This window comes from Myotis myotis, unplaced genomic scaffold, assembly GCF_014108235.1.
Source record: "Myotis myotis isolate mMyoMyo1 unplaced genomic scaffold, mMyoMyo1.p scaffold_m19_p_6, whole genome shotgun sequence".
NCBI lineage: Eukaryota > Metazoa > Chordata > Mammalia > Chiroptera > Vespertilionidae > Myotis > Myotis myotis.
Window position 1 is genome coordinate 87,174,114 of NW_023416368.1, and position 13,961 is coordinate 87,188,074.

A 13,961-nucleotide genomic window follows, 5' to 3' on the forward strand; every position below is an offset into this window, starting at 1 on the left:
ACAAGGACCCCATACACTCCTTCCTTGCTTAGCCAAGCTGAGGCTTGAGCACTTCCAGCCCCCTCACCACCTACCGACCACCTGGAGGTCCTGGGTTTGAACCCTGTTGCTCCTCTTGATGGCTGTGGCCTCTCTGTGCCTGTTTCCCTGGATGCCAACTGGGCTCGGGGGACACAGCTGTGCCTTCAGCTCAGCAGTACGGGGCAGCTGTTCTAAGGAGCAAAGGAGTCCCTACAGCTGCTGTTCATAGAGCCTGGTCTCCAGGACCCCGTGCCAGGCCCCTCCTGTCCCAGCCTTGGTTCCCAAACGCCCCTCGCAAAACGGCTAGCGCAAACATGGTTCAGGTGGGGAGCCCGGAGTGGAGACGTTTATTGACAGAAGGGGGTTGGGCTTCCAGCCTCTGCTCTGACCAGCCCAAGTGAGGGAGGATGGTAGAAGGCGGGTGCCCAGCGGGGAGGGCAGCACGGCTGGGCCTCGCCTTCCCACTGAGGAAACTGCATCTGGGGCCGGCCTCAGGCGCTGGGAGTATATTGCAGCACTAGCCGGTCAAAGTCATTTTCCTTCAACACGAAATGGGGGCAAAAGAGAAAGGAAACACATGTGAGTCAAAACCTGAGTTCCAAGCCCTCCCTGTGGGCCTGGGGGGTCTGGGGCTCACCTTGGCCTGGTACTCCTTGATAAAGGGGTGGAACCTGTGTGCATCCTTTAGCTGGGACAGGTAGCGGTTTGTCACCTGTGGGGAAGGTGAGACTGAGGTTAACTGAACACAGGGACCCCCTGTGGCTCTGGCCTGCAGGGCAGGCGTGGGGGCGGGGGGGGGGGGGGGTAAGGGCCCCTCAGCACACTCCCTGCCAGGAGCCCGGATCTCCCAACATGTCCTCCATTGCCCCACCCTGGAACAGTGTCCAGGCTTGGCACATGAATGGGGGTGTACCACAGTGTTCACGGGAGTGGACTACACAGGGACCTGAAGCCCTGACAGAGGGTGGGGGGCCAGGAAGAGTGGAGGTAGGTCAGGGGGAATGGAGTTGGGAAGGAAGATGAGTCTGAGGAACCCCGAGGCCTGGGGACTGAAACATAGGCCCCAGCAGAACCTTTGCTGGCAGCCTTGCCCCACCCGCTAGGCCAGGCCTGACTGTATGGGGCTGGGGCATTTGTCTGTCTGTCTCCCTGAGACTAGGAGTCTGGGTCTGTTTCTACGGTGCCTGGAAGGGTCAGCCTAGCTGTCCTGCACCACCCTAGCTGAGGCTGCCCAAGATCTCTTCCGTAAGGGCCAGGAAGCGACTACCACGGATCCCTGGCTGGGCCCTGGCCGGCTGGGCCAGTCACCAGCCACCTAGTCAATGAGCAGTGCTCCAGCAGCCTCCTCCCGCCCGACCCGCAGACAAGGTGGGGATCACTCCCTTGAGCCCCTTCTCCACCTGTTGCCTACCCCCCACCCTGAGGTAGCACAGGTCAGGGTCCCAGCCCTGCTGCCCTCTCTGAGCCTCAGCCCACTTGTTCATAGGACCCATGGGACCAGGTGACTTGTGGCCCTGGCCAGGGTGGGGGTCCTGGGAGAACAGCTGCAACTCCAACCTCCCAGGCCCCAATGGCAAGTGTACCTGCCCATGGGGAGTAGTTTTTTGCCCAAACCCCAGGCCAACCCTGAAGTCCAGACCTTGAGGCCCCGAACTTCCTCTGGAGCTGAGGCCACACCAAAACCCCCACCTGCCCCAGGCTGGCTTCGTGAGGGCCAGACAACCCTCCTGTACCTGGCTGGGGGACGGCACCTACCTCAGGGGGCTTGCCCAGGTGCTGAGACAGGACGATGAGGTTAACCAGCGTCTCCGGGTGGCCGCTATCCTAAAAAACACGGGGACACAGGGCAAGCAGGGTCAGCACCTCTAGGCCCCGAACTCGACCTGCTCACCCCCATCTCGGGCAGGATGATGGCCCTCCCCCACCGTCCTGGGGTGGGGCTGTGACCTGCACAAGGCCACACCTTTAGAGGTGGGACAGGCTCAAGGCCCCAAGACCCTGAGTGCTCCCCGCTCTGGCCAGTCTGCCAGCTGGTGACCTCAGGGTCCTCCCACCTGCTCTCCCTCTTGAACCTGGTGCCTCATCAGATCAAACCAGAACAGTGCCCCCTTGCCGGGAACCATTTACTACAAGAATCTCAAACCTCAGAGTAACAAAGCCCGACCAGAGGCAGCCTCAGTGCTGCCACAGCCAGCTGTCCCTCCTGCTGGAGGATGGGGTCTGAGACAGCAGGCAGACCCCGCCCGCCCCGCCTGCTCCCTGGAGGTCTTGGCAGGAAGTGGCTGGGAAATTACCAGAAGCTCCAGGAGGGTGACATCACCCCACTGGCTCATGCTGGGCTCTGAGGCACAGGGAACTCTGGGAGCCGGTTAGCCAATGCCTCCGCCAGGAACCTCAGCCAGAGCGCCTGGTGGCTATAAGGCAAGGATGTGGGGGAGAGCCCTGCTGGGGCACTTGGGGCAGAGACGCACCACCCAGGACGCATGGCCGCTGCAGGCCCGCTCCACCCATGCTGCCCTTCTTTGCAGAGACCCAGCTTCTCGGGGTGTGTGTGGGAGGCAACCAATCGACGACGGGGGAAGGTCTCTCAGTTGTTTCTCTCTCTCTCTCTCTCTCTCTCTCTCTCTCTCTCTCTCTCTCTCTCGTCTCTTCCCCTCCCTTCCACTCTAAAAAAAAAAAAAAGAGTCAATGGAAAAATATCCTCAGATGAGCATTAACAACAACAAAAATAAAAAAGATGTTTCCTAAAAATGGAAGGAGCTTTGATATCTTTTCTGGTTATAAAATATAGTGCAAGATCTCAGGTGTCAGGGGCGAGAAGAGACCTGTGACCACCCCAGAGGAGTATTCTTGGTTCCTCTTCTTGAAAAGGTCCAGGCACCACCTCCTGTCTGCAGCCCACTCTCCCCTCCCTCAGAGTGAATGTTGGGTGTCTCTTCCAAATACAGACCGAGATGAGGCATCACACTGAGGCCCCCAGACCAGGCAGCCAAGGTAACAGCAAGGAAGGGCCGGGGCATGGCTGTCCGCTCAGCTCAGGCCAACTCAGACCCCAGCTGACAAGGTCCTCCCGTTTCCAAGAGAAGCTAGAATCAGGATTTTTGTTTGCAATCATGAGTTTTAGTTGATTCAGCAATGAAATCCCCATGTGACCCATGTCACCTGCCTCCTCTCCAGGAGCCCAGGGGTATGGGCTGGGCCCGCCCTACCTTGTCCAGTGCCTCCTGCAGCACACCCTCCGCAGCCTCCCAGCGGCCCTGGGCCATGTGGCAGGCCGCCTGCCCATTGAGCAGCAGCAGAGTGGACAAGCACTTGTCGGCCATCTCCTGGAAGATGTAGTAGGCGTCCTGCAGCTTCTCACCTCCCTGTGGGGACAGTTCTGACATCACTGCTTTGTCAGGCTGCTGCCTGGGCCTACACCAGCCCACTCCCTCAGAGCAGAGCAATTCTAACATTTTGCAATGGGTGTTCTGGCATGGCCAGCCCATGGCAGTCATTCCTTGGACACTGACCCTGTGCAGAGACCCACACAGCCTGGGCTCTGCCAAAGGGGCCAAAACAGCAAGAAGCCACCTCACACTTGGCTTCCCCAGCCCTCAGTTTACAGACTTGAAGCTGAAGCTTCCAAAGGGAGAGTTAGCCCATGGGCATCCAGGCCGAGGTCAAGTGGACACCACTGGGTCACATGGTTTGTCAAGGGTGGCCCCTTCTCTGTAACCAGCAGCGCTGCCCCTGCCCACCAGGGTCTGAGGTCTGTCCTCTTGCTAAAGGTGCAGGGCCACATTTGCAAGGGAACCTGAGACCAAGGTGTGCTTTTAAAAACAGGCAAGGCTGCCAAAGAGTGCTGTCAGAGGGCTCCTCCGACGAAACCGAACACATGCTAGAAACCTGCCTGGGGGTGGCCTCACCCCCGAGGGCAGTGTAGACACAGATGAGGAGCACATTTTAAAGGCTCATACAAAAGAGCAACTCAGGTAACAGCAGCCAAGTGCCAGAAACCAGAAAAAGGGCTGTTGCCAGGAGACGGAGGATGGGGTGCCCAGGCATGTGAGGAGGGGGCTGGGCACGAGGGAAGGTGCCAGGGGGACACTGGCAACCACCCAGTGCTAGGAGCCCAGAGAGCAAGCTGAGCAGCTTCCAGGCACAGGATCAGATCTTGGAGGAGGGGGCACATCCCCGGAGAGGCGTGTGGGCAGATGTGCCCCAAGTCTGGATTGAGCCCCCAGTTTGTTCACTCTTACTCTGGCCGAGCCACTTGTCTGCGAGAAGCCCGGAGTGGGGTTGAGATTGAGGCTCAGTAAAGTGGGAAACATACCAGGGGTGGCCTGGGCAGCGGGGGTTCCTCTAGGAAATGGGATCCTGGCCCCAAATAAGCATCAGTCCAGTGTACCCATGGAACCCCATATCTGTACTCCCCCCATGGGAGCAGCAGCTCTGGATTCAGGGGCCACCTCCGGGCACTCCGATGCTTCTACGTGGCCAGGGGCTCACCACGGCTAGGTTGACCCAGGCAGTGGCCAGCTGGGTGAGGGTGGCATCCTCATCTTGGTCCTGCATCTTCTTTAGCTCCTTCCTGGGGGTGGAGGAGAGAGGTGGGAGGCAGCAAAGTGATATGGCTGGTGGTCCCCAACACACCCCTATTCCTTACTCATGGGGTGCACACACATGCTGGCTCATGGTCTCTGGCCCAGCCACCCCCCCACCTTTGGCTCAGACATGCCAGCTCCACTACACTCAAAAAACCCACCCAACACCTACATCACAGAGGAAAACAGGCATGGACATCGCCACCCTGCAATCCTGCAGGGAAAGGCAGGTACGGATGGTGTGTCATGCAAGGGGCTGGAATGAAATAACTGGAGAAACAATCATGCCGCCATGTTCTGGTCTCGAGGTGGGTTCTGGGACCGTCCCCATTCTGAGTGCCCCCTTGAGGGCAGAGGACCATGGGGTCCTGACGTGGGCTTGTCATTGTTCAGACAACCTGATGCACAGGCCCCAGCCCAGCAGCCCCAGGTGGGGACAGGTACAGAGGGGCTTACCGGGCGAGGTCCACGCGGTCCAGCTTCAGCAGGATCTGCACCGTCATGGCCATGCTGTGCGACAGGGCAGATGGTCAGTGGACACCCTCCCCACCCACTCTCATCAGGGCTCATTCCATGTGGGTGCCATCTCCCAGTACATTTCTGAGTGCTCAGGCCACCAGCCCTGCCTTGCAGAGGGGGACACTGAGGCTGGCCACCAGTCCAGCAGAGCTGGATTAGAACTGGGCATTCCTCACTGGGCCAAGCCCCGCTCCACCCCCCAGGGCCCTGGCTCCCACATCTCACACTCACCACGCTTGGGCTGGGAGCTTCTGTGGGGTCCCAAGGGTACAGACTCCAGGCCCACGGGCACTCTGTCTGGGCTGGACACCATACCCATGGCGCACACCTCCCTTCCCAAATTCAGTCACAATTCCCGAACCCATTCCTCCCTTTTGGCCCTAGACAGTTGTGACTGTCCACTACTTACGTGGCTGCTCATTCTCAAGTTTATCCACCAGAACGTGACCTAGCAGCCCTCATAGGAGCCTGAGAAACACTTACAGGGTCCACACCTGTTTCTAAGCTGGTGCAAACCCCTTTCTGGAGTGAGCTGGGACGTAAGCAGATATGTGACAAATGTGGTGACCAACTAACTTCGGGAAGGCAGGCACCAGAGAGCTCATGGGAGAGGGCAGCTGCAACCTCGGGCCAGAGCTCTGGACACTGCACCCTGGATACAGTGCAGGTCCAGAATGCCCTCCTGGAGTGGGGGCGGAGCTGACCACACAGTGCGCTGGGCTCCAGAGCCCCAGCCCTAAACAAGGGTCTGTCTCAGGGGAGGGCTGGGGGGCCCAGGGAATTTGTGGAAAGGCCAGGGCCAGAACACAAAGGGAATGTGGATGCAGAAACCACAGGCAAAGACAAAGGTGCTTTCTGCTCTGCTGTCAGAACAGGGTTTTCAGCAGTGGCCCAGCCATGCAGAAGGGACCAAGAATGGGAACTGCAGCCTGAATGGGAGGCCTGGACCCTGCAGATCTCTCAAAGCAGCCTCCACCTCACCATCCCCATGACAACAGACAAAGAGGCTCTGAGCAGTCCGGAGACGGGGGCCACTCACCACTCCAGGCTGTCCCCCTGGTGCAGGGCACGCAGGGCAGCGTCCGGGTTCTGGTCATGGAAGTAGATGGAGGCAGCCATCAGCAGGAAGGTGGTGTTGGTCACATCCACACTCCTGCTCATCTCTCGGTCCAGCTCAGCAACGATTGTGTCCCTGTTAAGACAAGGCGCTTAGGGCCAGGGCGGCAGGAAGCAGCCTGGCTGCTGCAAGAGCAGACATACCCAGGGTGCACAGCAGCGAAGGGACAGAGCAGTACCAGCTCTCTCTGCATAGCACCCTGCATGCCAGCCTCACCAACTTCCCACGAGGCACTTCTCACCCTCACACAGACAGGAAACCCAGGCTGGGTGTGCCAGGCCTCAGGGGGAGATGTGGTGCAGGAGGGGCCGTGCCCACCAGGCAGCATGAATGATGGTCCAGGCCTAGAGTGCCCTGGCCCTCAGAGCTACCAGGCCGCTGTGCCCCTGACACGGAGGGACAGGCTGACGCGTCAGGGGGGCCTGTGCAGGGACATGTGGCTGCACAAGTGAATTTCACACCAGTGATGTTGCTGCCTTCCTGAGGAGTCCTGTGTCCCGGCCCAGCTCGCAAACCACTTCTGACAGGTGGGCGCCGTGCTGGGCCAGGGGCTGGCAGCCCACCTGGAACCAGGACTGGACCAAGGATCAGCTGAACACCCCACAGCCCCAGGGGGGCCTGAGGCATGTTCTGCTTAACTGGAAAATGGAGCCAAGACCCTGTGTTTTAAAGGGGGTCGTGGGCTGCTACAGTTGACAAGAGAAAGGAAGTGTGGGTCCACCCTGCATCACCACTGCTATTTAGGGTCCAGTCTCTTCAAATGCATGTGCCATACAGGTGCTGGGGGGCCACTGGCCAAGTGCATGTGTTTGAGGGCCTCTGGAAGGTAGGGACATGCCCGTCGCTGTCCACACCAAGGAGGTGAAGGACAAAGGCCTTCCCATGAGCCTGTTTCCGGTTCTGCATGGTGGGATCACGTACAAAGGTCATGGGATTAGTGTGAGGAGCCCCGGAAGCCATCTCTGGAAGCTTCCTGCCTGGCTCCTGGCCCACAGGGTGTGGACATGCTGCCTGCTGTTGTGGCTGTGACGTTAGCGTGGGACGCTGTTCCTCACATTCTATACTTAGCCTCATGGGCTCTGGGCTGCCTGCACGGGCAGCAGTGTGTGCTGAAGGGATGGCTGCACAGGTGCCACTGTTTCCCGGAGCACTCGCCCCATGCCCTGTGTTCTTGTGGGTTCTTTTCTGGAATGCTTGCAGCAGCCATCGCTCCTGGAAGGCCCCCAGGGTTACCTCCCCTTCCGTATGAGCACGGGGCTCATCGCCCTGGCTAGTGAAGTACAGAGTGGGAGAAACGATGGCCCCAGGAGGCTGCTTGTCTCTGTATCCTGAGGCTGTCGGCACAAAGCACCAAGAACTGGGGAACCACAACAGGAATTTACTCTCTCAAAGGTCTGGAGACCAGAAGTCTGAGATCACGGTGTGGGCAGGGCTGGCTCCTTCTGGAGGCTCTAACAGAGTCAGTTTCAGGTCTCTCCTGGTGCTGGCGGCCGCAGCAGTTGTTGGTGTGTCCACTTCACCGCAATCTCTGCACCTGTCTTCTCCTCTGTCTCTTATGAGAACATCCGTCACTGGACTTAGGGCCCATCCTATATCCAGGACGATCTCAAGATCCTAACTACTTACATCTACAAAGACCCCATTTCCAGTGAAGTCACATTCAGTTTCTGGGTGCCAGGACAACCCATCACTGCCCAGGTAGGGGAAACCGAAGCACAGGAAGGTGAGGGGGCAGGGAGGAAGGACTGCCCCCCGCCCGCCAATCCTCACCTCTGGCTGTCGCTGGCCAGGTACTCCGCAAACATGCGCACAGCCTGGAGCTCAGGGGCGGAGGAAGGCTTGATCTCATCCAGGACCACGCCATACTTCCTCTAGGGCGAGACAAGCACGCGGTCAGCTCCACCCGCCCTCCCTGGAACACAGAGCTTCTCAGGGTTCCAGCATCACCCTAACGAAGCTCCATGCCTAGAACTTACACCCACCACCCCCAGGGACTCCTCATCCTGCCAGGTGCCCAACCCCCACTTAGCACTGTCCCTTACTCTCCCATCCCAGGGGTGTCAGAGTCATAGCCCATGCTCACCTGTGCAAGGTACGCTCTGTACAGGAAGACATCCCTTTCCACATCTCTCTCCGGACTCGATGGCTGTGGAAACAGAGGCAGGTCAGGACCCACAGGGCCATGTGCCTGACAGGCCCTCAGAGGCCATGAGCCGACAAGGTGAAGTCCAGGCTCTGGCTTTCCACTTCCTGTGCCCTGGGCAGCAGCAGAGCAGCCTCCCCTGAGGGCACACAGCATGGTGGGCCCTGATCTTGTCCCATCCTGACATCACCCCGGAACGAGGCTCAATTGTCAGCCACTCATCCAGGTACGGAACTGGGCACCAAAAGTGCCACAACGGCTCTAGCCACAAGCCAAGGGGACAGGCGATGCTGGAGAACAATGGGACCCAGGTGGAGATGTGTGACGAGGACTTTACTTTCTGTGACAGGTATTTCCACGTAGGTTGCTCCGGTCCTGCTCTTGTTTTAAAACACTCTTTAAACATGACACACAGAAGAGACAAAGGTTTGCCTCACGCAAAAGACCTTCCTGGGAGAGCCCAGCTCTGCTGCCCCAGCACAATGACAGCTGTGTCTAGCCTGGGCCAGGCAGACCTCGGGGACCTCCCTGCACTGGGTGACGAGGCCCACGCACTGCACCGCCTCGGCCTAACCACTACCGAGAGCCCAGGAGCCGACGTGAGGTGACCTCATACAGCATTCACTGTGGGACTGCGGAGGGGCCCGGGAGGCTGGAGGCAGGCGAGGGACCCTCTCTTAGGAGAACAGCTTTTGGACCCCAGGATGCCGGCCAACTTCCTGGAGGCCCTGTGATGCCTAGGACAGGTGGACACAGAGCAGCACAGTCCAGAGGGTGTGGGGGCACTGGCATAGGCTACCCTAGGGGCTGGGAGAGAAAAATGAGGTGGGAAGAGGGCCCAGCCACCGGGGGTGGCCTCTCCAGCAAGCGCAGAGAGATGGCCTATATGGCTGCCACAGCACAGGGTCTGGATACACCAGGACTGCCCTCCCCCAGGTGACAACCAGATCCCGTCACCATGCCTTCTTCTCCCCAGCCTGAGGGGTGAGGTTGGTGAGCGACAGTGTCCTCCACTCAGGCCAAGGGAGACCACAAACAAGAGGCCGGGCTCCTAGTCCCAGCCTGACTCAGGCCAACTTCACTGCAGGGTCCCAGGGGCTTTCTCTGACCTTGGAGACCAGGCTGGGGGTCTGACCATGATTTGGAACACATCTGCTAAATAAATGACTTTCAAATGACCCTCAGAGGTGGGTACTGGTGTGGACAGCCCATATGGGGCCCCACACCACTTTCAGTAGAAAAACAGACATGTTGTTCCGGCTGGTGTGGCTAAACAGTTAGAGCAAGGTCCATGCATCAAAGGGTCTTGGATTCCATTCCCGGACAAGGGCACGCACCTAGGTTTTGAGATGCCACCTCCCCCGACACCCCACCCCATCAGGGCATGTGCGACAGGCAACCAGTTGGTGTGTCTCTCTCTCCCCTTCTCCCTCTCCCTTCCACTCTCTCTGAAACGCAATGGGGAAAAATATATCCTCTTGTGAGGATAACAAAACAAAACAAAATTAAATTAAAAAAACAACAGACATGCTGGCTCTTGGTGTCTTTGAAGAAAGGACACAATGGGGGAACCTGAGGGGAACTCTTGAGTCCCAGAGGAAACTCTTAACCTGCCCATCTGTAAAATGGGCACCACCATCGCCAACTCTGCACGACCGCCAAGGTCTTACCAAAAGCCACACGTGGACACTGGGAGCTTCTCAATCAGTCGGGAAGAGAGGAGCTTCTGAGAGGCGTAAGAACAAGGACAGCCGGCTGGTGTGGCTCAGTGGTTGAGCATAGGCCCATGAACCAAGAGGTCACCAGTTCGATTCCAGGTCAGGGCACATGCCCCAGTTTCAGGCTAGATCCCTATTAGGGGGCGTGCCAGAGGCAGCTGACTGATGATGTTTCTCTCATCGATGTCTCTCTCTCTCTATCCCTCTCCCTTATCTCTCTAAAAACCAACAAAAACGACAGATGTACAGACCAGGGGCACCAGGTGAGTTGAGCGCTCTGTGGGACTGTGGGTCCCCAGTTCTGACAGCTCATGCGAATTCCCTGGGAACTCAGAAACCAGCAAAGCCAGAAGGCCCAAGCCTGTCAATGCTGTCTGACACCAGGTGGTCTACCTGCCCCCAGTAGTGGACAGGTGCAGTGAAGCCTGAGAGCAAGAGGTACTATCTGGGGAGGCGAGTGATGGGTGGGGGGGGGGGGGTTGCATCCCCTCTCCTATTGTCCATGAGAGTCACCTGACCACACTAGATGTCAGTTCCTGAGGCTTTCTTCTGTTTTGTCCCCAATACCTTGGTGTGCCTGCCATCTTGTGGGCGCTTAAAAAATGTCCAACAAACAGGGACATGATGGTGACATAGTGCTAGGACATACCTGTGTTCCACCTGGAACCACCTCAGGTCCTGCCCATCTGAGGTTGCTGGGACACTGTCCCAAACTACCACAAACTGGGGGCTTCAAACAACAGATACGTATTCTCTCACAGTTCTGGAGGCCAGAAGTCCAAGATCAAGGTGTCAGCAGGGCCACACTCCCGCCAAAGGCTCTAGGGGAGAATTATTCCTTGCCTCGTCCAGCTTCTGATGGTTCCAGGCATTCCTTGGTTTACGGCTGTATCACCCCAACCTCTGCCTCCATCTTCTCTGTCTGCCTCAAACCTTTCTGCCTTCCTCTCCAATTACACGATTTAGGGCCTTCCTAAATCCCAGCTGATCTCATCTAGAGATCCTTCATTGAATCACATCCGAAAAAACCCTTTTTCCAAATAAGTCATATTAATAGGTTCTGGGTTGGACGTATCTTTCTGGGGTAGCATTCAATGCAACACAGGCTGCCTAAGAGGCTTAGGTGCTCCAATGGACCAGAATTCATTGACATTAGATGGCTCAGCAGGGACAGTGCTTCCATTCCCTGGATGCCTCAGAGAGATGTCTTGGCAATGCCTGTGGCTCAGAAGCTGGGTTGTGTGTGCCTCCAGCCAGAGTGATCACTGGTACGATTTCCTTTGTTTTCAGTCACTCTCTACGTATAGCAGATCACACTGGTTCCGTCAGCAGTGATGTAAAGTTTGCATATTATGATGTGAGAAGACTCAAATAACACACTGCTATGATGTAAGCAGCACAGACACATGGCAGAAGCCAAAAGGTGAACGAGAGTACAATGCTGAATTTCACAGTGGCCCTACTGAGAGGTGTCAGGAGGGGAAACTGAAGCTCAGCCCTAGCTGCAGAGACAACATGGAAGAACTGGACTCTGAGCCCAGGTCCATCTCAATCTTCTCACAGCCTAGACCACCCTGGCAAGGAGGCACATACAGTTCTGATGGTGGGCAAATGAGGTTGCCCAGAGGGACTTCGCAGACATGATTAAAATAGAAAGAGTATGCTGGTTACCCGGGAGGGCCCGTCTAATCACAGAAGCCCTAAAAGCAGAGACTGGGCAGAAGGAATGCAGCAGAAGGGCAAAGTCTCTGAACTTCAGGTTCCAAGATGGGAACTGGGGATGGGGTGGAGCATACGCAGGCAGGTCGAAGGCTGGAGAAAAGCCTCTAGGACAGCGGTTCTCAACCTGTGGGTCTCGACCCCTTTGGCGGTCGAACGACCCTTTCACAGGGTCGCCTAAGACCATCCTGCATATCAGATACTTACATTAGGATTCATAACAGTAGCAATGTTACAGTTATGAAGTAGCAACGAAAATAATGTTATGGTTGGGTCACAACATGAGGAAGTGTATTTAAAGGGCCAGAAGGTTGAGAACCGCGGCTCTAGGAGCTAAGCGTGACCCCTGGTGGAGAGCCCACAACCTGACTGCATTTGAAAGCAGACTGTTCCCTAGAACCTCCAGAAAAGACAAAGCCTGGACGACACCTTGAATGTAGCATGGTGAGCGCCACACTGGACTTCTGACCGAACGAACGGCGAGAGATGAATAAAGTAGTGTTGTTTTATGCACTCTGTTGTAAGTTGTCGGGGAAGCCACAGAAAATTAACACAATGGTGCAAATGTTAGCTCAACAAACCCTAACAGCTTCCCGAAGATGCTCAGAGGCATCAGGTTCACGGCCGAAGAAGAGAGGCATGGAAAGCAAGCCTTCTCTACTTCAGAGTCCAAATTCCTCCCAGTCATCTGGCTGCCTCTGTGAAGATGGCTGCCACTCCCTTCTCTGGTGCTCTGATGGCACCAAATCAGTCTGGAATAAAATGCTAATCAGTCTGGAATAAAATCCTAATCAGTCTGGAATAAAATCCAAAACCCTGCTGCCTCCCACCCTGCCCACACCATTCTCCATCCTCCCCCTCGGCACCTCCCCCCTACCTCTGCCACACGGGCCGCGCCTGCCTTGACGACCCCGGGCTCACACCTGCCACAGCACCTCTGCAGTAACTTACGGGGTTAGGAGCTTCTCAAAGTTCAGTCTCAGGTTCAAAGGACAATGGGAAAGGCAGGCCTGACTGGCCCACTCCCACACTCAGAAGCCACCCTTCCCCAGTTTGGAGGGAGTTCTTTTTTCTCCCCTTGCCCACACGTAGGGCTCGCTGTACTGCTCACTCGCTTCTTTGTTTCCTCTCTTTGGAACACGGGGCTGTGGACGCAGGCAGAGACCCTGCCATATTCCCGACTCTTACAAAGTGACAGAAGGTCCATGTCCCTCTGTTAAAGGTCCTGCCATGAAGGTTCATTTTCCAGCTCAAACTGCCAGCTCATTCCCTCCTCCTCCATCACACCACCTCCTGACTTGCGTACTCATTTACTTGTTTACTCTTTCCCAAAAGAGAGCTGACAGTTTTGTCTATTTTGTCATTCTCTTGAGCTCAGCACGAACACTCTGCCTGACCCCCCCAGATGCTCAGAGGAATGAATGAATGAATGAGGAGTCTGGGGAGAAACAGCCGGGCTCGTGGGGCAGGGTGACGCTGGGGACGTCATTCCTCTCTGAGAGCGGGTATTCTCACCTGTGAGATAAGCAGTCCCTACTTCACGGGGATTGAGGGTACGGCGGCCAGTGTGGGCGCCCAACAAACGAAACTACGGCCATTATTATTATAGAGCATAAACCCCCAACTCAAACGCCCTCCAGGACGCAGAGCGGGCGCTCTGAGAGTAAAAACTGCTATTGCTTCGGGTCCTGTCATGGGAGGATTACTCCTCACCGCCTCTGAAGAGGTGCGTGGGGGTAAACGCCGCCAGAAGTTTTTAAAAACAGAGCGCGACCCGCGGCAGCAGGAACGCCGCCACCTCAGTCCCCGGCCCCGAAGCGGCCGCACCTTCACCCGCTGCGCCTCGTTGATGCACTGCTGGTAGCTGCCGATGTAGAAGGCGTTCTTCACGTCGAACAGCTCGTCCACTTCTCCAGAGCCGCCGGAAGCCGAACCCGGAGCCGGGGGCGCCATGTCGCTCTGGTGTTACTCCTCTTCCGCAGGGACACGTCTACAGGAAGCAGGGAGTCACCGCGGGGCACGCCGGGAAATGTAGTTTACTCGTTCCGGCCTGAAGATGAGCCAATGAGAGATTCCTAAACCAAAGTAAAGGGACGGGTGACGCAGTGCGTCTTTCAGGGCATTTCGGGAATTGTAGT

At 57.0% G+C, this 13,961-nt stretch overlaps 1 protein-coding gene across 1 annotated transcript; it reads right to left on the minus strand.

Moving 5' to 3' along the window:
• Positions 1-339: 339 nt before the first annotated feature.
• COPE (COPI coat complex subunit epsilon) lies at positions 340-13,823 on the minus strand. The gene is made up of 10 exons (XM_036312735.1): positions 13,651-13,823; positions 8,327-8,389; positions 8,014-8,114; positions 6,166-6,318; positions 5,064-5,117; positions 4,513-4,594; positions 3,231-3,386; positions 1,777-1,845; positions 659-733; positions 340-560 (listed from the first exon to the last, which is right to left on the minus strand). The coding sequence occupies exons 1-10, from the start codon at positions 13,774-13,776 to the stop codon at positions 513-515; spliced, it is 927 nt and encodes a 308-aa protein (XP_036168628.1). The 5' UTR covers positions 13,777-13,823; the 3' UTR covers positions 340-512.
• Positions 13,824-13,961: the final 138 nt, after the last annotated feature.